The 27,593-nt window shown below is 43.2% G+C and overlaps 1 protein-coding gene across 1 annotated transcript; it reads left to right on the top strand.

Annotated features, from left to right (window-relative positions):
- plekho2 (pleckstrin homology domain containing, family O member 2) lies at nt 1-26,922 on the top strand. The gene is made up of 7 exons (XM_074667197.1): nt 1-381; nt 15,761-15,913; nt 17,258-17,380; nt 21,616-21,720; nt 22,260-22,358; nt 22,437-22,739; nt 22,816-26,922. The coding sequence occupies exons 1-7, from the start codon at nt 373-375 to the stop codon at nt 24,346-24,348; spliced, it is 2,325 nt and encodes a 774-aa protein (XP_074523298.1). The 5' UTR covers nt 1-372; the 3' UTR covers nt 24,349-26,922.
- The last annotated feature ends 671 nt before the right edge of the window (nt 26,923-27,593 follow it).

Here is a 27,593-nt window from a genome sequence, read left to right on the forward strand (position 1 = left end):
TCTCCTTTTCGGAGGTCCCGTGCGCTGACTTAGCCTCAGATGATGATGATGATGATGAACGCGCAGACTCTGCTGCTGGTTGCTCCTCCTCGATAGACTTTTCAATTCAAGAAGTGTAAAAGAGGCTTCAACCGGAAACCAAACTTTTTTCTTCGAACTTTTCTGCTCGGAGGCAAAAGAGGAAAAGGGACGACCCTGCAGTGTCATAGACAGCGCGGTTCCGTTTTCTGCTTTTACCTCCTGTGGTGGAAATGTTCGAGCTGCAGACTAACGGGAGTGAAGTAAACGCTTTCTGGAGAGGAGAATAAAAGAATCGACGTCGACTGATTTCAGGCAGCTCAGCTCTCACATAACGGATCCTGGTCCTTTATCATGGAAGATGTGAGTAGTCCCTGTGCTGCGCTCCTGGACGCAGCTTTAGCTGTTTGTCGACGTTGTTCCTTTTTGAGGCACAAAGAGGATGAAGTTTAAAACATTCACCTTAAAGTGGATATTTAGTGACGTATTTGCATTGCGATAAAACATCGGCTGGAAAGCAGAAACAGGGCGCGACCAGGAGCAGAGAGAGGGCCCAGAGAGACTGTTTACACAAACCTTAAACTGTGTTTCAAGTTTGGAGACGGAGCTCAGTAACGGCTTTCATAACCATATCAGACTGTATTGTCCTCAGAAAAGTGAACCCTGCTTGGCACAAAGCACCTGCTCACCTGTCAATCTGTGGCGTTGACTTGTTGGTCTGATTCCACAACAACGGTGGCACCTCCACAGAGAGCTCCGTTTAGAAAGTGATCAATTTACAATATTATCATGTGGCTGCAAGATCGTATTATAAATGGAGAACATTCAGGTCTGATATGAGTTAGATACGCTCTATGGTTGGTTCGGCTTTAATATAATCCACATTTAGCTCCCGCAGGTTTTGCATCGTGACGTTGAGTTTTGATAAACCGTCAATTCAGAAGGACGCATTTCAGCAGGGGAGGATGCGAAAAGCGCAACTGAAATGACTGACAGGAGGTAAAACCAAGAGAGCTTGGAGGTTAAACCTTTGCCGAATTAACTGTTAATGGAGGTGTTATGGAAAAATGTTTTTAAAGACTTTTTAAAGTTCCTGTTCTGATTATGTCCGTGTAGGTAAGAATTTGTTTTGAACGTTGAACGTTGTTTAGCTCTGTGGTGACACCGTTAGAGGGCAGATAAATTAAGTGCATATGCCCATCATAACCCAGACTTTTAATCTGATTCATTTGTTGTATCACCAGTGAAAAGACTAACATTTTACAAAGCACTGAAGAAATAAAGGAACAAATATCCAGCAGGATAATCATTCAAGTTTACGGAACAAAAAAAAAGGAAGTAAACAGAGAAATAACAGGCAGAGTTACCCCACCCTATACATTAACCAAAACTGCGTTTCTCTATTATCTTCAGAAGCAGCCTCATGAGGCAGCAACTAAAAGCTGCAGTTTTAACTCTGAGCTTTTCTTTGAAGTTACATCTTTGAAGGATCTAAGAAAAGCTCAAGTTACCACAAAGTGAGTTATATTTATAGATAGGTAAAAGCTTTATGAGTTTTTCTTTCACAACACATGAGGTCTCTGCTGCTGGTCATGGGGTTTGGTGGAATCAGTTTTAAAGTGCTGTCTCAGTCAATAATCTGACTATCTTTCTCTGATGAAATCAAAAGAAAGTCAAAATTTCTCCCCAAGGGAATTGGTATTGTGTTGTAACAGTGTTGTACTGCATCATGGTGTATCATATCAGGTCACATCGCTTTAAACTGTGTCCTGTTGTGTTGTGTTGTATCCTATCCCATCTTGTTGTATCACGTTGTATTGTGTTGTTGTGTTGCATCATGACAGGTCACGTTGTATCGTATTGTGTCAGGTTGTACCATATCGTATCATGACTCGTCATATCGCATTATATCCTGTTGAGTTGGGTCATGCCGCTTCATTCTGTGTTGTGTCGTGTTGCGTTGCATCAAATAGCGTCATGATGTATTGTGTTGTACTTTGTTGTACTAGTATCGTGTTGTGTTGTGTCGTGTTGTGTTGAGATGTAACCAGTCACGACATGTCATGCTTTGTTGTGTCCTGACGGGTCGTTTCATGTTGTATCGTTTCCTATCATGTCAAGTCACGTTGAGTCATGTCAAGAGACAATGTGAGTGATGATAAGTTGTGTGATTTTGTTTGGACTGTATCCTGTCATGTCTTGTTGGGTTGGATCATGGCTGAGAGTAGTGTTGTGTCCTGAAGTGTCACATCGTACTGTACTGTGTCCTATCATATCCTGTCATATTGTGTTTGTCTCGTTGTGTGGGGTCTTCTTCTTTTTCACATGTTGTATCGTAGTGTACGATGTTGTGTTGTGTCATACTGTATCATATCACATAGTTTCTTGTCTTATGCCATAATGTTGTATCTTGTGTTATGGTATCCTCAGTGTTATACAAGTTCAAACTAAATATGAGCCATGATTTTTTTAACTCGTTAATAAATTCTTCCAGTTTCATGTTGTCACTTTTATCCATAGACTGTGGAATGGACAGCGTGGCTTCACCTTTTACCGTTGAACGGTTTTGTAGCCAGCAGCCAGAGCCTGCACAGCAGCAGCTATGAGGGACTCTGAAAGAATATGAGTGGAGCCTGGTGATGAAAATACATGTATTTTTTTCCTTTTGAAAGTCTAATCTCTTCTTAGCTCTCCCTCTGACGCATTTTACTATTCCAGCCATTGTTAAATGTGATGTAAAACCCCATTTCTGACGTACAATAACTAATGAAAAAGAAACTGATGAAAACAGGACTTGAACACAGTGCAACCCAATGATATCTTTATATCACCACAGCATACAGATGTGAGAAACGTTTCTGCGAGCTGTTTTTATTTTTTAAAGTTTGACCACAGCCCATCTGGAATGACTGGGGAGACAGAGTTTTTGACCTATGCTGCAGCCAGCCACCAGGGGGAGCAGTTTTGAACTGAGCACTATGACACCCATTTTTTTACAGTCCATGAGCCCCATGAGGCAAGGCCACACATGGGCAGCTCAGGTTCAGGCCCACCTGTGGCGCCTCTCCCACATATCACTCCCCCATGTTGGTAGCTGCTCTACCCATGGTCCTCTCCTCTCGGATAAAGAAGCATAAACAGCCTGAATACATAATACTAAAACTGTGGCCTACAAGCTACACTAAAGTGTAACTCTATTTGTGTTCGTTTTCTTTTCATGGTCCAAATTCATTCAGTGTAAAGTGTTTAGAGAACTGTGTTTTAAAATTGAGGGGTTTAGAGGCCTTTACACACTGAGTCCGTTATTTTTTTTTATTTTTTTTTTTATCCGTTATCAGGAGAACAAAATGTCATTAAAGATGCCTTGCTCACTGAATCCGATGCCTTTATTTTTCCGTTAATTGCAAAACTTGGGGATATAAGAAAAACAGAATCAAGCAGTTTTTGAGATTTTTCAGTGCCTTAGTAAAGAGGAAGTAAACACTGGGTGCATACTCTTTAAAACAAGACAAGCAGGGAGAGTTTCACCTGCTGATAAAGGAGCAGAGCAGCAGCAGTTTGTTTGAGGTAGTTACACACATACACACACACACACACACACACACACACACACACACACACACACACACACACACACACACACACACACACACACACACACACACAGACACAAGTCTTTACTCATCATGTAAACATAGCCTGAAATTACAGAGAATGTGTTGGGAGGTGTGAAAATGTGATGTTGCAAGTAGCCTACGGCGTCTCTGAACAGTCAAACACCTCTGGACACAAGCTGGACAGATGTGATGAGAGTTTAAGCGTCAGTGTGCAAACATGATTGGTACGACATCATTTTTCTTTCTTCAACGTCCGTCAGCATCAGAAGAAAAAAGCAGATTCAGTGTGCAAAGGCCTTATTCAGTCATCATGTCATCATGTTGCAGCCTAAAGGGATAGTTGGGATTTTTTGACATGAACCTGTATGGCATCCTCATCTATAGTTATGTACATCAGTGCTGTCTTGCCCCTGTCAGCGTCCTGTGACCCGAGATCTGGTGCAGTTTTGGTCCAGACGAAAGTAGTCCGGCAACATGGCTGGGGTCACGAAAATAAAGCGTTTTTTCTCTCAAAACAAATTGTGATCAAAAGAGTGATAAATTTGCATCACAAAACTGCAAACCGGAAAAAAGTCAGACTCCGTTATTGTTTGGCACTACTTTCTGGTGCGTATCACTGCGCCGCGCGGTGCATCCAGCTGCTCGGAGCGTGTTGTCACCGTCATTACAACTTAAAAAAGTTAACGATAACATGTCTGACTACAACACTGATGAAGATGACATTACATTTAGCACAGAGCCAAGGGGATATCTTTATGAACCCAAATATACTGATGCTGAAATTCGTTAGATGGAGTTAGAACGGCAAGAGAGAGAGACGATCACAGTCATGTCGCTCCTGGAGCCACAGCTGGAGCCGTGAAAGAGAGGGAGACAGACATATGGTGGTGCACTTGTCAAAAGTGTGAAGTCATACCGACAGAGGTGGGGTGCTACTGCTGCCACGAATGGATCCTCATCATGCCACAGATGCAAGACATTTCAATTGATGAGGAGGCCAGCGTTGCAGCTTCTGTCTGCATCACTAACAATAATGACTTCCCTGCACTACTGAATGAGGGTGTCTTACAGACCTCTTTCCACGTACCTAGGTACTAGGTACTGAACACAGCTGCGTCTCAACACAGCTGAAGCTGAACACAGCTAAACACAGCTGAGGCTGAACACAGCTGAGGCTGAACACAGCTGAGGCTGAACACAGCTGAAGTTGAACACAGCTAAACACAGCTGAGGCTGAACACAGCTGAGTCTGAACACAGCTGAGTCTGAACACAGCTGAGCCTGAACACAGCTGAAGTTGAACACAGCTAAACACAGCTGAGGCTGAACACAGCTGAGTCTGAACACAGCTGAGTCTGAACACAGCTGAAGCTGAACACAGCTGAGACTGAACACAGCTGAGTCTGAACACAGCTGAGTCTGAACACAGCTGAGTCTGAACACAGCTGAGTCTGAACACAGCTGAGACTGAACACAGCTGAAGCTGAACACAGCTGAGGCTGAACACAGCTGAGGCTGAACACAGCTGAACACAGCTGAGGCTGAACACAGCTGAGTCTGAACACAGCTGAAGCTGAACACAGCTGAGGCTGAACACAGCTGAGCCTGAACACAGCTGAAGCTGAACACAGCTGAGGCTGAACACAGCTGAGACTGAACACAGCTGAGGCTGAACACAGCTGAACACAGCTGAGGCTGAAGACAGTTGATCTGAACACAGCTGAGGCTGAAGACAGTTGATCTGAACACAGCTGAGGCTGAACACAGCTGAACACAAAAGATAGGAGTGAGCACATAACCATGTGGCAGTCAAGCAGATTGTTACCATGCTGACCACAGACTGTAAAAAATGGACCTCTCCTTGTTTGTTTCGAAGTGAGGTCATCACAAAAACTGCTCACCCTGGTGGCTGGCTGCAGTATAGGTCAAACTCTGTCACCCCAGTCATTCCAGATAATATGTGGTCAAACTTTAAAGAAATTGATACACCTGGTAGAAATATTTTACACACCCGTGCGCTGTGGCGTTTTGGAGATATTTTTAGGGTTTAATTTTAATTTCAAAAACTGCAATGCTAATTAGGACCATAAAACATGATGGAAGAATGAGTCTTCACACAGGAAACATGGTCCACAGACCAGGCAAGCTTATCAGACGTTTACTGATAAATCTCAGTGTTTACAGGAAAGTTCTGTAACAAATACTGATGGCTCATACTCCGGCTCTGAGAGGAAATTAGATTATTTTGAACGTCATTGATTAATTTTATGAAAGGTGTTCATTTTTTTTCCATTTGAGGTTAGCATTCTAGCGTTAGGGGCTGGACACAGTACTCAGTCAGGTGACTCAGTCCACGCAGTGCTGCACTATATATATTTTTTAAATATCTTTTCCTTCACTTTGGTGGACTGCTCCTCTATAGATGTCTCTCACTGGACCAGTCAGCCATTGACCAGCAGTTTGAAGGTTTGAGCTGTGGTGGGTTTGTCCACAGGATGAGGTGAGACTGTAAATGGGTCATTTACTGGTGGCTGTCAGTGTTCTGATCCTCGCTTGCCTTTATCATCCTGGATTAGTGATTGTTTCTTACCAGCCAGAATAGATAATATCACAGCATTATTGTCAGGTTATTACTCAGGTAGTGATGTCACTAGACTTCTTCTGGGGAGTGGTTTAAGAGGAAAGTGAAATAATATTTGTTTGTAAGTTTCTGAAATCAGCAGAAGTATGTTTTATGTCCCTGTTTGGCTGAGGGCCCGTGTGAAGCTGGAGGTGGGCGGATAGGGGCGATACTTCCTAAAAAGGACACAGCAGAGGAGGAAGGAGTTTATGGGTATCTCACGCTGCTTATTCACTCTCTGGTTAAAATGTTTAATGATGGAAGAGAGGGTTAACTTTTCATTAGCCTGCACTGAGACAAAGTTAGTGTTCCTAAAGAGAGAAAGCTGATCTTCACTCTGAGACTGAGAGTCAAATTTTGATGGGCTGAGGCTGGACTGAAGTTGGTGCTCTGTGTTTATCACTGGAGTGTGTGTGAGTGTGTGTGAGTGAACTATCTAAGCCGCCGGACTCTTCTCCGTTTCTCTTTGCTCCTGATGTGTTGTTGTTTTCTGTTCCTCCTTCTCTCTCACAGTCTTCCTTATCTTCTTTGTCTTTCACTCCACAAACCCCGCTTTGCCCCCGAGAATGATGACCATGAGTCTGAGCTGTGTGAGTCATCCTTTTATCGACATCACGCTGACCCAGAGAGCAGAGTGTGACGTGTCTGCCTGACCCGATCAGCCAGGAGGAAACAGACCGCCACATTATGCGTTAGGCGGAAAACAATTAACCCTCTCTCATAATCGCCCTGCTATCCAGGCCTCTGTCACACAATGTGTGTGTGTGTGTGTGTGTGTGTGTGTGTGTGTGTGTGTGTGTGTGTGTGTGTGTGTGTGTGTGTGTGTGTGTGTGTGTGTGTGTGCGCGCGCACATCGCCTCACTGCTGAACATTTCTGGGAAAGTGTCTATGAAAAGAAAGAGGCTCCGCGCTGAATGAATGTGAGCACTTGTGGAGACAAAAGTCCTCGTCAGATGGAAAGATGGCGAGCATGTTCTCCTAAAGGCTGCTGACTGGGAGACAGATAGCTTTGGACTGAACAGGAAGCGTCTGTTTGGACGTTTCATTGCTGGTAGAGCCGCTCTCATTGGGCCCTGCTGTCCGCCCTGTCTCCAGGAGTGCGGCACACAGCCTGTCCTCTTTACGTCTCTGATAGCCGTTTGTTCTCAGGTGCAGCTGGGTGTTGGTGTCACTGTCAGGTGATTATTAATGCTCTCACACTGTGGAAACATCAACTTCCTCCCAGCACACACACACACACACACACACACACACACACACACACACACACACACACACACACACACACACACACACACACACACACACACACACACACACAGTTAATGTGTGAACAAGATGAGGAAGGCTTTCAGTTCATTTCAAGTTCAGCTTCAGCAACTTTTATCTCTTAAAAAACTGAAATCTAAGTAAGTGTTTATTTTATTTTAGTCAACATTCAACAGAAAAATGTCTTATTTCAAGTTATTTGAAGAGTCTGTGTGGACTTTCCAATAGGGCTGCAGAAAATATGGTTTCAGTATCACCATGGTGATAAATACTTGCCCAACATGTGTTATATACAATATGTTGTGCTTGTTCTTGAAATGTCTCTCAACATTACTTTTCAATTTTCATCGATTCATATCGCTGGCAAAATATTCAAGTCTACAAAAAGGCAAAACGTGGAAGGAGGATAAATGAGTGAGCTACTGGGAGGATATTTATGAATTCATTCATTCATTAGTGTAACAGATATCTACATAATATTATTTGGTCTCAGAAGGAAACTTAAATGATAAAACCTCTGTGAAGGAGGTCGTTAAATTTTTGACCTGATGTGAGTATATTCACATGCAGGAGATATTATAGATCAATTCAATAGTTGATGGATATCAGCACAATTCAGACTCTCTGCTGACATAAATAGCATTCACAGAGACAGACAGAGGCAATTATGTCAGAGTTTGTTTCCATCATTTCAGGGAGACTTCAGCTGAACAGAGTGAAGCAGTAAACATGAGCTAAAGGCTAAAACATGAGCTAAATGCTAAAACACAAACTAAAGGCTAAAACACGAGCTAAACGCTAAAACACAAACTAAAGGCTAAAACGTGAGCCAAAGGCTGAAACACAAACTACAGGCTAAAACATGAGCTAAAGGCTAAAACACAAGGTAAAGGCTAAAACACAAACTACAGGCTAAAACATGAGCTAAAGGCTAAAAAAAGAACTAGAAGCTAAAACATGAGCTAAAGGCTAAAACACGAACTAAAAGCTAAAACATGAGTTAAAGGCTAAAACACGAACTAAAAGCTTAAACATGAGCTAAACACTAAAAAACGAGCTAAAGGCTAAAACACAAGCTAAAAGCTGAAACATGAGCTAAAGGCTACAACACAAGCTAAAGGCTAAAAGTGCTAACCTGTTTGTTTTAACGTTGACTCCAACCCACAGTCAGCAGTTATTCTGCAGTGGTCTGTTCAAACTTGAGAGTCTATCAATAAAATGAAGAGTGAGGTTACGTTAGCTCTGATTGGTAGATGACTGGCAGGACATGACCAGTATTCACTAACGATGCACATTAAAGACAGGTTTCACAGCACCGGGCTGTGAAACCTGTGGCTGGCAGAGCCATACCCATTGTAAACTTTATTCTGTATGGTTTGTTACTCTACAGACAACTTGAGGTCAGTAAAATTTCACAATTTCAATTAAGAAGTGCAAAAAAAAGAAAAAGACTTGTTTAAATGTTATCAGTATCCTTTGTTGTGTTAGTCATGACTTCAAGCTTGTTTTTAGTGAAGAATGCAGAAGATAAACATCCCCTCCAAAAAATCACATGCTTAATCCCAATCACAATATTGGTCCAAAAATTGCAGTTAGATTAATTCCCCAAATTGTTCAGGCCTAACTGTGAGTAGAGCTAAATGTTGCCGGCTACTAAACTATGGTACAAACTGACAAAGTAAGCTTGTTTTTTACTTTCCAAACAACAGTGCTACCTAACTTCCGATTAATACTTTTCCTCCCCTGTTGGATCTGGTAAAAAGTCGTCTTGAATAAAGAAAAGTAGAATTAAAAAGAAGATCTGATCTCCATTCATCTCCAAAACAAACCCACGCCTTGTTCAGAGTCACGTCATCGTGCATGCGTGTGAGTCCAAGCCAAAAGGTGGCGCTGCAGTCTAATCAAACAGATCCTTCTCATAGAATCTATAAAGACAATTATGAGGTCTGAACTGCTTGTTACGGTTAAACAATCTGCCCATGGGGTAGGACAAAAGTTTCTCCATCAAGAAATTCTAATTTCAAAAAACCCAACGTGTGAGTTTTTAGACCCCGTTGCAGATTTTTTTCTCCTCAAAAACACTTTCAGACCTCATTTTTGTCTTTTATTGTCTTATTGAAATAAGACATGTCTCTGGACTTGTCCTTTGAATGTGGCTCGATTCAGGTGCAGTAAGACTTTTGTTGCTAAAAATAAGACAGAAACACTTGCTTGGATTTCCGTTTTTGCAGTCTGTACCCACAGTATATCACACGCTGACTTGTATTGTGACTTGAAGGCTTTCTGTAGCTTTACATGATTCACTGGTGTTTTATAAATCACTCACTTCAGCCTCTGTCTGACACACTTTGTTTTAGCAACTTTCTCTGTAGAGGAGTCTTAAAGGGACAGTAGTATTTATCTCTTCTTTGTTCAGACCCTCACACACTCAGACTTTAAAATGTGTTAAACTGAGATGTAGGATCATCAGGGTGTTGGTTGTTCATTCCTTTAATGACCTCACTGACATTCTTTTGATATTTTCCTTCCAGCCCTGGTTCTGGACTCATAGGGACTATGAGTTGTTCAGATTTAGCCTGATGCCGAGCCAGCATCATCAGGTTTCTCAGAGTAAAAGTAAAAACCAGTCAGACTGCTGAAACCAGGATACTTTTCACTTCTCTGAACTCCACTGAGTTCCCTGAGTCAAGACTGATTCAGTGCTTTGTGATCTGGACAGTCTCACTCATAAATTCAGCAGTAGTTTGGGTTTAGGCAGAAGTCTACCATAAGACAGTTCATCCATTCGAGGCTTGTGAAAAAGTCCTTAACAGAGCAAAACTCTGATTTGTAGCCCGCCTGTCGTCCGTGGTGTGAGGTGAAGAAAAGACGTTACAGCTTTAAGAGTTCAAATGAGAGTTTTTGAACGTTCCTGATGTTGTTGGGGACAGATCCTGTGTGTGCCCTGAGACCGACTCCACCAGAAGTCTCTGAGCATACACTGTCTGTTTCTGATTGTAGGGTGTGGACACTTTTATCACCCCTTCTTTTTTTATTGCAGCACATTTGGCTGTGACGACACCGACAGCAATGGCACAAAACAGGAAGCAACCTCTCGCAGCAGAAAGGAGCGTTTTGTGAGTTTCCTGGTTTAAACTCTTGAGTCAGAGCAGAAACCAGCTCTGGTCAACTGGTGATGGGCTTTTGTCAGACCTTTCTGTAAGGTGAGCTTGACGTGAGGCGAGTAACAGCAGCACAGCCGTGTTCTGTCCCAGCCCGGCTGGTGTCTTCCAGCTGGAGCAGAGAGGAGTTAAAGTGTGAGCTCTGCTGAGCGCTGAGTTCAAACTGGGCAGGTCAGTGTGAACACCAACGAGTGCCAGATGCTCCCTGACCTAAGACTTGATCAGAAACACATGTCTGCTGAGGTGTGCCTCTCACAGGGCTGCTCTCTGTTCTCTCCTCCCTTTTTAAGACACAGCATAAAGTACGTTAGCTTCAGCCTGTTGCTTAAACCATCACCTCGCTGCTGTTTTTAATCACCTGAACCGTGGTGAAGGTTGGTTCAGTGCAGCACAGACACCACTGACAGCTCTGATAATAGTTTCTGGTTAGCCCTGTGTGTCAGAGCACAGCAGGCTTCCTGTGTGAGTTTAAAAATATCAGCCTCTCACCTCCTGCCGACCATCTCAGCTAAAGTAGTCAGCTGACTTCTCAGTCATGGAAACCTCTGGGTCAGTTTGACTGATGCTAACGCCAGAGGCGTGCCAAGGTGCTCTGTGCAGCCAGTCTCCAGGTTCCACTATCGCTCCTCTTTAAAGTGATTTCACAAAGCAGCTTTTTTCCCTCTGTCCTGACTTGGCGTCCCTCCCTTTGCAGCTGCACGGCTGTTTACAGTGCTCAGACACACGTGCAGCAACAGTGAAAGTGGAAAAACAGCGATGACCTTCTACCTAATCCCACAAAGGGAAAAAGATATCCTGTGGAAGTTCCTCGAATAGAAACAGAGGTTGTGGATTTTGCAGACACCTGCACATGTCAGTGTATTAGTCACCGTCAGAAATGTGAACGTGGGTTTACAAAGAGCTGACACTCCAATTCTATATGTGGACACACGTCGGAGTTATGCATAGGTCAGCAGCCATAGTCCCGTCTTCTTTGATTTGCAGCCGGTACAGTGGATTACTTCAGGGACCAAGGTGTAAGGAGTCCCAGGGAGGCAGAGCTGCTGCTTTCAGACACAGGAGTTAGGACTGTGTGGCGAAACTGATGGTACCTACTAGGGGCCACCGCATGCCAGAAGCAGGTAAACATCTAGGTGCATCAGGTGTCTGCTGCCCGACCAGTGTGAGTGAGTATGATGATTATATCATGTACACCTTTGTTCTGTTCCTCTATAAACACCCCATATTACACATGGCATTGATAAGGAGATGATACAACAGCCACATCAGTGTCACACTCTGCCATCTCACACATCCTGGAAACATCACACTGTAACCACCACGCTTCTTTTTCTACACCATATCCTGGCTCCTGAAGGCCCTCCACTCTTCAGTCTTGGAGGCCAAACGCTGGGGGGTGGGGGTGGGGTGGGGTGGGGGGGGGGGTATTGCAGTATACGGTACAGTATTGCAGGTCATGACAAGTTTAACCCTCTGATTCCCAAACAGTTTTTTGCTTCTGTCCCTGTTGTCTCATTTCTGCCTGCAAAGAGGAGTCCTGCTCCTCCTCTATAGATTCAGGAGAACCATGGCTGTGGGCTGACTCCGTTATGTCTTGATGCAGTGTAGCAGAAGGAGGCTCCAGCCTCAAGTGGACACTCACCAAACAGCAGATTTGAGCACTTCCACACTGTCTCCTATTTTGAGACTGGAGGTCGCCGCTTGGTTTAGACATGTCACCAGCTTTGCTTGTGATACATTCGAGTTCCCTTGGAAACTTGAGAACCAGACAATAACCTTGTTTTTATTTTGTTTGTTTTTTTCAGTTTTTGGATTGAACAAATAGTTTGTAAATGCCAGATATTTAAAAAAAAACAAGTGGCATGTTAATCCAGTCTGTAGGTTTGGGATCCAGAGAGTTAAAGGTAATGCCACCAATGCTACACTACTAAAACTCAAAACTCAGGGAGTGCTTTGTTAGGTGCATTGTTTAAATTTCTGGAAAAAAAGACTTGATCTGAGCCACATTCACCTGACAAGCCCAGAAAAAGGTCTGGTTTTGAGATCTTTTGATCAAAAAATAAGTCGACATTCTGCTAATACAACAAGAAAGAGTATTTACATGTTTGAATCCAGAAGAGTAATGTTCAAATTCAATAAACTGATAAAATGAGTTTTTTGTAGTCCTAAAATCTTTTGCTCATTACAAGAAAGTCAGGCTGTTTTTTGGTGCTATATCTTAAATAAAAAAGCTGTCAGGGGAAAGTGGCTCCAGTTCAGTCTCAAAAAGCTTGCTTATCTTTGGCTCTGTGCAGTGTAGTGCGGTTGAACTGAGGTTTGAAAACTGTTGAAGTCTTTTGTGGCCATTGTTTTGTGCTGTGGGTTTATTAGGCTGTTCATGCAGACAGCACAGCAGCACAGTTTGGTTTGAGGTCAGCTCACTTTCTCTATGAATGTAAGAAACATCCCGTCCTTTAGCTGTGCTAATCCAGCGGCATCGTGCTGTTCACGGACGTGACTGACGGAGCAGACATCAGACGCCGCGACACATTGGAGGAGCTTCGCCTGCTGTGAGCAGACAGGATCCAGGAGACAGAGACTGAACAGACTGCTGGGGAGGCTCAGTCCTGGACCCTGTGGAGGTGGAGACTGGCTGGGCTGGAGAGTGGTGGACGAGTGGTGGACGGGATGTCGTCATCTAATTTCTTATGGACCTTTTTGCACTTTCTATACTCTTTCTTACTTTTGTTTTCTTAAATGCTGCGGTGACTCCTGAATTTCCCCTCGGGGATAAATAAAGTATTTTCTATTCTATTCTATTTAGGGCCATTCACAGCTCCATCAGCAATCACCTCCTTTTCAGCTGCTGTTTGTTATGTTGCCTGGCAACAGCTCAGACCCCGCCCCTCCTGATACCTCCTTCTTTGGATGACGAAGAGCTGAGTTTCCTTACATCTGTAGGCAGGTGGTGAAGGGACGAGGAGGTGATGAAGACAGCTTCAAGTTTACTGACCTGATACAAAGATAGATCTCAGCATGGCTGAAAACTGTCATGAAACAAGGCTAAATGATTTCTGTGTTAAATTTTTTTTTATAGAAGTTTAAAGTTTCTAGGTTTTTTTTAATTAACTAATTTTTGACCATGTCTAAATGCATTGATTGATTAGAAATTTGCCTTAATGATCAGTTGCAGTTGGACAAAAAAGTGTTAAAAAGTTAAAAAGTGTCCACTGAGCATATGCATATATATATATATATATATATATATATATATATATATATATATATATATATATATATATATATATATATATATATATATATATATATATATATATATATATACATATACATATACATATATACATATATATATATACATATATATATATATATATATATATATATATATATATATATATATATATATATATATATATAGATAGATATATATAGATAGATATAGATAGATAGATATATATAGATAGATATATATATATATGCTCAGTGGACACTTTTTTGTGTCTGTGTCTGTGTGTGTGTATACATATATATAAGGGAAGAAGTGTTGTAAAATGAAAAGCAACCTGATTTAAATTCTGGAAATGAGCGTCAGGCTTCTCTGATTCTTTCTTTAAACAGTTGGAATTGTAGCCTTCGAGATAAAAAAAATGCTTGTTTATCACACCAATGAGAGCAGGAACCAACATACCATACTCTGAAATGGTGCTTTTCTTTTGTTAAATTATTCCTATCTAAAAGATATAACACCATGCTGAACACATGTTTTACTTCACTGACCTGTAACGTGTGTCCTTGTTGTGATGAACAGGAGTCAATCACAGTCAATCACAAACTTTGCATTTACTGATTACGGTTGTTTGCATGGAAGAAGTAACTGATAACAATGACTGCAGTCGCTGTAGCTGAGCAGGTTTGATGTGTACTTGTGCTAGGGCTAAACGATTTTAGGAAGAGATTGAATTGCGATTTTTCTGGCAGATATTGTGATTTCAATTCGATTCACGATTTTCTTCAAATCAAGCTTTGGGATATTCACATGTAGGGCTGAACGATTTTAGAAAAAGATCTAATTTTTCTGGCAGATATTGCAATTCACGATTTTTTAATCATCAATAGTGATGATAAATAATCTGTTTTCATCAACTTCTACTCCTAAACAGAGGCTTTGTGTTGTTGACCTGCTTACCAGCACTTTTAACATATAGATTGTCTACAAATGTGTATAATACTTAACACAACAGATCAAACAACTGCTGCTTTGGCGATCTCAAAATTGCATTGTCTAAAATTGCGATTTCGATCTGAAAACGATAAATTGTTCAGCCCTAACTTGTGCGTTCTTGATCCTCACTCACTCATAATAATCTTTGGTTAGCGCTGTAGTTCACATTCATTCTTAACAGTGTCCTGCACTCTCACAAAGTACATCTTAAAGCAGGCTCGGGGAGTTTAGACTTCGTATTTCCTTGCAGGCAAACACGACACGTGCGGCACTTCAAAGACTAATTAACTTGCAAAACTTTGACGTAAAGTGACTTATTTGCATGAATGCATGACACTTCAAACGCGGTTTATACCAAAGACCCCACAGCTGCCCCAGAATGCCTGTGTGAGCTTTTCTCAATTTAACCAATAAACCACTGAAATATTACAAACGCCTGAGTATATGAGTATTAAACCTTTGCACAGCTGAACGATGTTATATTTAAATGACAAAAATAACATGAGTGTCTGTATGTACATGCTTAACATCAGTATGGATCCCACACTGAGCAAGTGTCTTCTAATAACTGTTGGAGTCAGCAGAGTATGTACCACATTAAGCAACTAAATTGCCAAATTCCCCAATTGCTTGTGGAGCTATCCGACAGGCCCGATCACAGCTCTGTGAGGGTTTTTTGTCTTTTGGTTTTTAATCACTTCAGTTTAAGTGTAGGAAGCTACAGATTAAAAAATGCTGCCTGTGAATACCTCACTCCCTCTCAGGGAAAGACACTGATGGAGCTCAACACAGAAGTTGACTAAGAGTGAAAGCAGTCTGTTTTCAGCGTGACTTCCTTCCTCTGTTTCAGGGTGTTAAAGAGGACTCAGCCCAGTGTAAAGACAACCCAAAGTTCCTGGGTAAGGCCGGCTGGGTGAAGAAGGGCCACGGCCGACTGCTGGCCAGCTACAAGGAGCGCTTCATCCACGTGGAGAAGACGGAGATAGTGGTGTATGAAAATGAGGTATGCTGATATCACTTTGTCACTTCGTCCTGAGGTACTGCCTCTGGTGAACCACAGCCTCCTGTCATGTCTCTGTCTGTTCAGCCTGAGACAGAGTAAGATCTTTAACACCGGTTAAAGGGAGGTGAATACAGATCAGCTCTTCCTGAACTGAACTATATGCTTTATTTTGAACACATGAAAAAGAAAAAAAGTCATCTTTACAATTACAGTCCCCCACAATTTTATAAAAAAAAACAAGAACAAAGAAGTTAAAGTGTTAACTATAACCTGCATGTGCTGCAAATTCCCATGTTCAAAAAAGAAGAAGTAGAGACTCATTGTATGCCACCCCTTTAATAACCACAGCCTAAAGTCATTTCCTTACCACAATCTGTTCATATTGTAGCTTATACACAAACATGCACACAATATTACCCCTGAATGTGTAGTACTTGATTCCTTTACATAAACATTTACATATAAATAAATAGCTATTTATGTAAAATATACACAGATAACATCATATCTATCTATCTATCTGCCTATCTATCTATCTATCTATCTATCTATCTATCTATCTATCTATCTATCTATCTATCTATCTATCTATCTATCTATCTATCTATCTATCTATCTATCTATCTATCTATCTATCTATCTACTTACCTACCTACCTACCTACCTACCTATCTACCTACCTATCTATCTATCTATCTATCTATCTATCTATCTATCTATCTATCTATCTATCTATCTATCTATCTATCTATCTATCTATCTATCTATCTATCTATCTATCATCTATCTATCTATCTATCAATCTATATTTGTTTACATCAATTTTTATACACATAGCTGCTTATGTACAAATATGTATAACCCCTTTATTTTATACTTTATTTTGTGTGTGTGTGTGTGTGTATATATATATATATATGTATATATATATATATATATATATATATATATATATATATATATATATATATATATATATATAGGTAAACATATTAAACCTTTATCAAAAAAAGACCTGGATTTAGTTTCATAAATATTTCTGTACATATAGCTGCTTGTATACACATAATGCCCCTGTATATAACAATACTTTATCCCCCCTTATGCCCACAGACAAAGACAAACAAAAGGAAAACAAAATTTATACTGAAAAAAACAACCCCCCATCATTACCGTCCTGTTAAACTGCCGCAGCTTTCCTTTTTATCTTTTTACACTCTGTGTTTTGTCAGTTTTCTTAGGAGATGGTTTTACATTTCTTAAATTCATCTGCCAATTGTTCCAGTATAGGTTCATGAAGCAGACTTTGGGGTCTTTTATGTGTACTTGTACTTTGTGTTGTAGGACCTGCAGAACTGCTTGGAGAGGCTGGACCTGGAGAACTATGATAAATGTCATGAGTTAAAGAGCCCCTTCAAGAAGAAGCACAGACTCATACTGATCCGATCGCCAAAGACTGCAAACAAGGTGAACCGATGGAGTTCCTTTAGTAATGTCTGTTTTTATGTCATTCATAGAAATCTGTCACATGTCATTACTCTAACAAGATGAGTCAAACAAGTGGCACATGTAAGAACAAGCATGAACACTGACAGTATGAGATCATAAATCTTGGTTTATTTGCGTTGTGTTGGTCATGTAGAGTGGCTGACATTAATCTCCATCAGCTGCATCAGTTTCTCCTCATTGCATTAATTGAGTCAACAAACATCTCTTCAGCTCTGTTAATAACAGCAGCTATGAAAGGAAAAAGAGATGGAGAAGGAACTGACTTAGAAATATAATTCACTCAACGTGGCAGTCCACAAACATTAGAGCTAACCTCAATGAGGAAATGACAACACAACATCACAGACAAAAGCAGAGAGTGTGCAGTGTTGAAAACAGCTGGTGTTCAGTCAGACTGTGTGGAGCAGACTGATCAATAAATACACTTCTGTAAGTCTATTAAAACCTGATGGACGGGCCGTACTCTACCTGTGGACTGTGTTTCTAAGAGTGCACGACTCACACTTCATCCTCCAGATCTGAGCTCAGTTTTGTACAAACTTCTGTTTTTTCCTGATTTGAAACATGATCACTCTCACATGCCGTCGGTCTGTTTTCCTGTCAGGTGTCATGGACTGTTTCCCTTTTTTAACAGAGACCTCTGAACAAAGCCATAAAAGGCTTCACAGACACTAGCTTCGCAGCTAGAATTTCAGTTTCTGTAGAAAAGCTTTCGATGTCTTTCTCTTCCTGTTGGTGTGGGCATCTAGATTCAGCCGATAACTTCCTTAAACATGTCACACTCTGCAGTCCTGCTGCTGGGGTTCACCTTTTACACATATTGCAACCTGACCGTGTTACATTATGCTTCCTGCCTCTTCAGTCTCTAAAGCCCTGCCCTTGTACCCTTCTTCCTCTTGTTCGGTGTAAAAGTGAGGATGAGGACAGGCACAGAGATTGTGGCAACATGATACATTTGGTCAGAATCATCACTTCACAAAACAACACAGCTTTTGGCATTATAGGCTTCACTAGACAGGACAGCAGAAGACAACAGCAAATGCAGAGGGTGGCCCAAGACACAGGACACAGAACACACGACACTGGACACAGGACACAAGACACTGGACACAGAACACAGGACACTGGACACTAGACACTTTACACTGGACACAAGACACAGGACACAAGACTCTGGACACAGGACACTAGACACTGGACACTGGACACAAGATACTGGACACAGGACACTAGGAAATGGACACAGGACACAGAACACTGGACACAGGACACAAGACACTGGACACCATACGCTTGACACAGGACACTTGACACGAGACACTGAACACAGGAAACCGGACACTTGACACTTAACACTGCACACAGGGCAATGGACACAGGACACTAGACAGTAGACACTGAACACAGGACACCAGACACTAGACACTAGACACTAGACACTGAACACAGGACACCAGACACTAGACACTAGACACTAAACACTGCACACAGGATACTGGACACTAGACACTTGACACTTGAAATGGACACTGGACACAGGACACTGTATACTGGACACAGTACAGGACATTGAACACTGGACACAGGACACTGGACTCAGGACACTGTACATTTGACACTGGACACTGAACACTGGACAGGGCATTGAACGCTGGACACTTGACACTGAACACTGGACAAAGGACACTGGGCACATGACACTGGACACTGAACAAGGGACACAGGACACTGAGCACTGGACACTGGATACAGGACACTGAACACTGGACACTGAACAATGAACACTGGACACAGGACACTGGACACAGGACACTGGACACAGGACACAGCACACTGGACACCTGACTGACAGAGTTCAGCCCTGTGTTAGAGTGAGACTTCTTCATGAGCTCAAACAGAAATTGTAAAATAAAAAAAAAGAAAGAATATGGTGTTATGCTAAAACAAAGGAGTCCTTATTGTGATTGAGAATTAGATTAAATGAACAAAGAAAGGCTTTGCGGCTTGGGCATGCTGCATATTTCTTGTCTCTGATAGAAGAGAATAAAAACGTTTTTGGACCCTTCTCAGCGCTGTAGCCAGGCTGACAAACAGACATTACTCTACTGAGCCATGCATTTCTTCTTCTGTTGGCAGTGAGGACTTAATGAGCTTCTTTCACATTGAGATATTTCAGAGTAGAGATCAAATCAGCACCCTTGTGCTTTCAGCTGTGGTATGACCTGCGAACAATGGCAATATTTTAAAAAACAGCACTTTAGACTGTATAGTCTTGGACTGCTCTTTACCTGTTGACCTGTTGACCTGTCAGAGCTGGTTTCTTCTGTCGCCTCAGCCAAAGCATTGACATGTCTAATGGATCTTGCCCCAGCTTGAAGGAAGTCCCTCAATTGTTCAGATCTTCTTTACCAATGATGATTAATACGTCCTTCCTGATGGACGGGTTATGTCACTAAGAACAATGTTTCTTGAAAAGTCCAGCCCAGGTAAAGTTTTGGAAAACTCTGGTTTCATGATTTCGTGTAAATGCCGGAAAAACAGTGTTTTTGGTTTTCAAATGTCACAGCTAAATGACAGGGGTTCATTGGTTGGCACAGGTTTCACGTCTTAAAAACACTGTCAAATATTGGTGTGGCATGCTTTCAGTTGCACTTATTGGGGGATTTTCTCATTGCATGTGTACAAAAGTACACATGCCATGAGATATTTTTTTTTTTGAAAATCCCCTGCTGCATGTGTACAAGGCCTCAGTCTGGGTTTAGACTGCACTGCTGGAAGCAACCAACTATCTACTTTTGGCTTTAGATAGTGGTCTCCATGCTCATGTTGATTGATTTTGGTGCTGCTTTTGAGCGGCTGATCATCACATCCTTCGGCAGAGTTAGGAGAATCGTCATGGTATTACAGAAAACACTTCAGCTTGGTCGTATCTGTCAGAGTCATATCAGTTTGTTCATGTAAACTGTAAATCATCTCTGTACACCAGGGGGTGTTATGGAGTTCCTCAAGGTTTAGTGCTTTTCATTTTGTATATGCTTCCTCTTGGCACCATAAGGAGGAAATAGTCAGTGAACTTTCACTGCTCTGGAGATGACACTCAGCTCTACTTGTCAATGAGGTCAGAAGGAACCAACTGCCTATCTAAACTTGACACCTGCCTCAAAGATGTAAGGACCTGGATGTGCAGAAATTTCTTACTGCTGGACTCAGAGAAGACTGAAGTCATTGTTTTTGGGCCTAAACACCTCAGAAAAGCTTTCTCTCTGATGAGATGCCCTCCTTGGATGGTTTCGTTCCAGCATCCAGCACCAGTATCAGGAACTTGGGAGTTCTTCTGGCTGTCCTAATGAGTCTATTAGGTCTCTCTGGTAATCTGTCACATAAAAAAACTGTTTGATTATTTGAGATTATATATACTGTATATATCATTACAGCTAAATATAAATTTACAGCCTATGACATCCAAATGTTAAAACAGATCTGTCCTGCTCTACTCAGACTCTCCATGACAACAAAGTCACAGACCTCTGACTCTATCCCATAACGTTAACCTGACTTTACAAGTGGACAGAAAAGTGACTACGTCTCACTTTATTGTGGAGCGGGGAAATACAAACACTTGAATCGCCTTGAATTGAGACCAGCATCACTCAGCTAACAATGCCTAAGGATTTATTCACTCTCCTTAAATCCTATCATTTTTCCACGCTCTGTCATAGACACCGTTCATCACTCACTGGCAGCCATGGTGAAGTTCAGCCCATCCCAGGGTTTCTGTTTGTCTTAACAAAAGGAAGTGAAAAAGGGGAAAGGTTCAATAATTCTATTTCAGTTCCTAAAACCATCATTCTACTGTATTATCCAAACCTATATGTTGGGCTCCAGTTCCTGGATCTGTTGGGGGTTTTTGTCTCGTGGTTCCTCAGTGTGAATGTAGTGAGTGAGAGGGTAAAGGATGTGTGGAGCTACTTGGCTGCCCCTCAGTTTCCCCAGGGCAACCGTCATTGGTCTGGGCTCCGCTCTGCTGAAAGAGACCTGAAGGACAGGGAGATTTACAGCAGGGTGTCTTTCTACCAGCCTCCTGCACTGAGTGAAGTGATGCTGTAAGCTTCTTCAGTGAAGACTTCAGTCAGATTCATGTGGTTGGTGTAGCTTTAAATCTCCTGTCTTTCCTCTGCCCATGTGACCCACAGGTCCATGATTTGAAGCTCCAAGCTCAGAGCGCAGAGGAGAAGGATGCCTGGATCAAAGCGCTGAGCGATGGCATCAATCGAGCAAAGAACAAGATCTTTGACGAGGTAAACATCTCTTTATCATTACATCAGTGGGTTTTCATAACGCCAGCTCACCATAGGCCTGTGACCTATAATAATGGTCATAATGCAATTCGCCAGACGACATAATGTCCCACAAGTTACTGCTGATAAACAATATTTTTGTCAACATTGTTATGATATCTTTCAAATGCAATAAACTTTTTATTTCTCACGAGTATTCTTCACCATCGTAATTGGAATATCAATAACTTTTAAATACATAGCCTTCGTGGGCTGCAGCTAATGTGAGGCTAATGCTAGCCTACAGATTTGTTGGGCCTGCAGATGTCACTGCATATAGCCAGCTACTACAGCGATTGCTGGGTGTCACATTCTGACCTTAGCGCTACCTAACTGTACTGATCATTTACGACAGTGTGTGTGTGAGACTCCGGGCCAGAAGGTGGCGATGGAGTGCAGTTGAAGGAGATCCTCCTATCATGAAGAGGCTGAGTGTGTGAGCTGATTATTAGAGGTTTGTTTTGATCATGTTGTCCACATGTGTACCTTTGTTTCTACAGGTGAAGGTGGATGAGAGCTGTAACTTAGAACATGTGACACGAACAAGACCCAAAGGGAACCGAAACCGCAGGCCACCAACCAGGATACACATGAAAGAGGTCTGTGTGTGTGCGTACACACGTGTTTGTGTTTTATAATAAGTTAAGATTAACCTCCTCTGGTTAACGTCATTTCAGGTAGCAGACGTGTCGTCTGAAGGTATCCTGCGTTTGGATCTTGACCTTGAAAGTGCCCTGATGCCCAACGGGACTCACCATGTCAGTGAAAAGGAGACCAGCAGAGCGCTAACGCCCGCATCTGACGTCAGTGACGGTGCAGAAAAAGCATCAGAGCGAGGTCCAGATGAAGAGATGAAGACTGAGGCAGAGGCCAGTCCTCAGAAAAAGGTTGTCAAACCTCCCATGCCCCCAATCAAAGAGGCCAAACCCAGCCGGACCCCTGAGGAGGAAGGAGAGGAGGAGGAGGCGTCCAAGAAGAAGGTCAGACCTCAGCCAGACCATGCAGAGATATTTGTTGTTTTTGTTCTTTGGCTTAATTTAACTTTGTGTTTTTTAGGTACTAAAGCCGCCAATGCCTCCGTCTAAAGATCTGAAAGCCAGCGTTTCACCGCCTGAAGAGGCTCCAGAGGCTCCAGAGGCTCCAGAGGCTCCAGAGGAGGCCAAGGCCGAGAAGACTCCTGAAAAGAGTCCAGAGGTCAGGAAAAAGACCGGTCCACCACCAACCCCTCCCAACAAACCCAGCTCCAGCAGCTCCAGCACCAACCTCACTGAGGCCTCTCAGCCCAGGCCAAACTCTCATCCTCCCACCCCCCCAAGCAAAGACAAGAAACCATCCAGTCCTGTTGCTGGGCTGGACCAAGAGGTGGAAGACCTGACAGGTGAGGAGGAGGAGGAGGAGGAGGAGGAGGAAGAGGTGGAGGAGGACAGCACAACGAAGGAGACTGGAGCAGCTGAGGAAAAAAGCGAGGCAGAGCAGACGGTCTCTGAGGAGAGTGATGGTCCTGCTGATCCTGATGGTCCTGCTGGTCCTGCTGATCCTGATGGTCCTGCTGGTCCTGATGGTCCTGATGGTCCTGCTGGTCCTGATGGTCCTGATGGTCCTGCTGGTCCTGATGGTCCTGCTGGTTCTGATGGTCCTGATGCAGGACAGGTTTCCGCTGAAGAATCAGTGGGAAAAGAATCCAACAATGATCACAAAGCCCCCACAGAGCCCCCTCAAAAGAGCCCCAGTCCTCCTCTGGTCCCCCAGAAGAAGCCCGAGCGACCAGACCAGCCCAGCACAGGACCAGCTGAAGATGGAGCAGTGATTTCAGCACCCGACGGCAGAGAGGAGTCCCCTGCTCAGCCAACAACAGAAACCTCAGCCGACCCCCTGCCAGAAGAAAAGGCTCAGACAAAGAGTGAGGTCCCCACAGTGGTGGTCTCCGTGGGTGACCCACTCCCTGACAGCCTCGGCCTGAGTCCTCTGCTCGGTCACCTGCCGGGGGAGAAGAAGAAGAAGAAGGCCGAGGAGAAGTCTGTGGACAGCGGGCAGCACTCAGACGACGACAGCGAAGGCTCGGGCAGCGAGGACACTCTGGCTGCTTCCACTGCTGCTCTGAGAGGAAGCAGCGCCGGGCTGGATGTGCTGGACGTGAGTGAGGATGATGTACAGATCTCTGTGAGCCTCAGACACCCACAGGTGCCAGCCAAGCCTAAAATCCTCCCAAAGTCCTTCCCCTACCGACGTTCAGAGCCCACTCCTCCTCCCAAACCCCTAACCAAGGCTCGGTCAGCCTCCAGCGGAGATCTCCTGTCCGACTCTTCAGCCTGCTCTCAGCTGGGGCAGCAGACCAGAGCGGAGGCTACCAGTAGCTCCACCCCCAGGGATGACGTCATGAAACTGGAGGCTGAAGTGGCTCTGGAGATGGAGAAGACGAGGGAGCTCCTGAGCAGAGTGTCCCACTCAGAGGCTGGAGGTGAGGGGGAGGCCATGCCGGAGGATCTCCTCACCAGGGCCATGGAGAAGCTGAAGAGAGCCGACCACGTCCTCAGAGAGGCCCAGAAACTGGCTCCTTCAAAGAGCTCAGGCCACAGGAAGAGCTGGTGATGCCTGACAGGGCGGATAGGGCCAAAAACCACCTTCTGAAGCTAACGTCCATGAGTAATTTGGACAGCCCTGTCAGGATGAGGATCTGTCCTTCTAGAGTTTGTAAAGTTTGTGACTTTTGATGTCGGAAACATTTGGAGGCTTTTATTCCTTTCCCCTTTTCTCCAGGTCCAGAAAACACCAGAGGGAAGTGTCGCTGGGGGAACCAGGTCGCTCTGTGCAGGGCTTACTGAGTTCAACTTCCCTTTGGGCAGTCCATCACTAGACAATAACAAAGCCTGCAGCCCGTATCCCTCCCGTGTAGAGTCAGAATCAGTGGCTGATTGTGGATCAGTCACTTTGACGCTTCTGACAGTTAAGAGTCAAAAGAAACCTCCAGAACAATAAGAACATCCCACTTAAAGCTGCAGTGAGTAGAAATGAGAATTTTAGTGACATCGCGTGTTCAGATGCTGAAACATCCCACCACTCAGTGACTCTCAGCCTTTACTGATCAAACAGGATCCTGAAGACGGCCTCATTTATTCTGATCATCACGCTGATGGGCGTTGATGCTGAGGGACATGTCTCACTGCTGGAGAAACCACAGACAGGAAGCTCCTCCTCCCCCTCTGATAGCTCCTGGTCTGTTTGACAGAGCTCACCTCTAACAGCGAAGCACCAATCCACCTCAGACTGTCAGACAGAGAAATGCTGACATTTACCATACGATAAACTAGCGATGCATTCTGGAACAAATAAATGTTACTATGGGAACGTTTACTTTTACCTGTGGAGCAGAAAACAGACAACTTCAGCGTCGTCCCTCAGACCCAACTTTTTCATTGATGATTCGATGCCCGGGTTTCATTTAATTTCTTCCTTCCACAAATGTGATGGATTTACGATCATGTGACGCATGTTTGGGATTCTCCATCATAAAATATTCTCATTACGAATTATTTTGTGCAAAACAACAAACATATGCTCTCTCTTCCTTTACTTAAACAACAACCACCGCACCTCTCTTCTTCTCCGCCTGCCGTCCAGTTAGATTTGAGGACCCACGGCCAGGCTCGTATTGAAAACACCATTTTGCTCCTTCAGTCGCCCAAAATCTGCCTTAACAAACATGACTGTTGGTTGTGTCTGCCTCCATAAGCGAGGCCATCGGTAAGGAAAATACAAAAAAAAATTCTAACTTTATAAAAAGCAAACGAAAGTTTTACGAGGGTTATTGTACTTCTTCTTTTAACAGACAAACATTTATAAACATTATATCTCAGTTCTGCTGTTTCTGTTCAACTGAATGCTGCAAACTTCTACACACTGCACCTTTAACACCAGTCAGTAACCTCATGAAGTTATCAGGTCTTTAACTGCATGAAACTGTTTCATATTGAATCATAAAGCGCCTCCCTGCAGCATCATGACAGTATGATGGGTTAGGGTCAGGGTTAGGAGGTCAAGTTCAGTTTGCTGAATATCGTTTATTTAATATCAAAGGGAATTGAAGCTTCATTCTTAGTGCACAGATTTATTTTCAATGCTTGAAAACAGCGTATAGATTTCATACTTGTCTGTAGGGTTCCTAAACTTCAATCCTGCTCCCAAATAAGCCAGGATCTATTGAAGTCCACCAGGTGGCGCCACATACATGAAGGCCTTCTGAGTTCAACAGTGAGCGCTCACCTGTCACAGACCGCTGTGTATGATCTGTCAGTATTAGCATACAGGGTTCAGCCTAATGTGAGCTTACACACAGTGTTGACAGATCTGTCCTGTGATCTTAAACTAATGGATGTTATATGAATGGGGAGAGCATTTTTGACCATGAAGGAGGAAAGTGTAGCATGTGGAGCTAACTGATAACTGAGTTTGGCAGGTGAAGTCCTGGTTGGCGGTGGGAGATGGCGTGAAGGGGACAGGGTGTACAGAGCAGCCAGAATGGCAGCAGTCACTCCTTTTGATTCTCATGCTGCACATGCAACTTTGCTCAAAATGAACTATGTGCAATTATTTCCTCTTGAGCTTTCTGTGTAGCTGAAGTTTGCTCTAATGTGTTGTCTTTTTGTTCTTTTAGATAGCTGACATTTCTAAGAATAACAACTTAAAAGCTTGTTTGACACATGATAATACTGAAAAATCAGTGTTTTATTACCCAGTCACTCATCCCTTTAGTGTTCAGCTCACCCGAGTGGATTTCAGCAGCTTTCTCTCCTTCCTCCAGTCACCACATTTTGCTGACGGGTCATATGAGGGATCTTTTGTATATACCTAATGTTTACCACAGCGTATGCTGTCTAAGTTGTGGGAGATATACCACCATAGCTCAGGAGTTTTCTGTAAGTAATCCTGTCAGTCTAATCATGTGAATAGAAGAGAGCAGTTTGGATTATTAATGATACATGGAGCTCTCACTAACACACTCACAGTCAGTTCTTATCAGTGATCCTTTCAAAGTGAATCATGAACTTTGTTTTAACCTATTTGCTTCGCTAAAATCTCCAGAATATATAAAATATGACATTTAGAGACCATATGAGACTTTTCTAACATTAGATATCATTTTTTACTTTTGATAAAGTTTGCTACTGCCCAAATAAAAAAAGAAAACTACTAGGTCTTTGTGTCTTTACTGAGTCTTTGCTTTCTGTGTGGAGTTTTCATGTGTGGGTTCCCTCCAGCTTCCTCCCACAGCCTGAAAACACGCTCATCAGGTTGATTGGTCTCCAAGTGTCCCACAGGTGTGGGTGTGACTGATAGTCTGTCTCTACATGTGAGCTCTGTGATAGGCTGGAGACCTGTCAAGGTAAACCCTGTACTTCCCCCAATGATGACTGGGATTTGCACCCAGGTGGGTACCCTGTAGCTGTCTGTAAAGACACTAAACTCACGTCCAAGCAGCAACCTCCAGTCTGGGAATATGAGACAATGCGAAAGTGCTAAAATCTGCTGTTTCTCGCGTGTTCGCTTGGCTGACTCTGGAAGTAGCGAAAGTCATATACACATCAAGCCATTTTCAAAGCAGAAATTAACGTATTCACAGCCTGGTTCAAAAAACGTCTCCTGGCTCAGTCGCTAATTTTACTATCAGCACACACTGTACAGGGGGTGAATTTTTTTCTAACTCGGCCATTCAGAGGACATTCAGACCCCGAGCTCCCCCAATGAGAGGCACAGCTGAGGGTCACGTGACTGACAGGCGCCCTATGGCTGTAGGCGAAGCCCTTGCCACTACCAATATGACCACAATAGCCGATTTG

The sequence above is a fragment of the Halichoeres trimaculatus genome, unplaced genomic scaffold, assembly GCF_033239565.1.
Source record: "Halichoeres trimaculatus isolate MK-OKI-2021-1 unplaced genomic scaffold, fHalTri1.1 fHalTri1_scaffold_3, whole genome shotgun sequence".
NCBI lineage: Eukaryota > Metazoa > Chordata > Actinopteri > Labriformes > Labridae > Halichoeres > Halichoeres trimaculatus.

Excerpts from the sequence above, each read along its gene's own strand:
- plekho2 (XM_074667197.1), top strand. Across the intron at positions 15,914-17,257 it reads TAGTGGTGTATGAAAATGAG|GACCTGCAGAACTGCTTGGA; the intron begins GTATGCTGATAT and ends TTTGTGTTGTAG. Across the intron at positions 21,721-22,259 it reads AGAACAAGATCTTTGACGAG|GTGAAGGTGGATGAGAGCTG; the intron begins GTAAACATCTCT and ends TTGTTTCTACAG.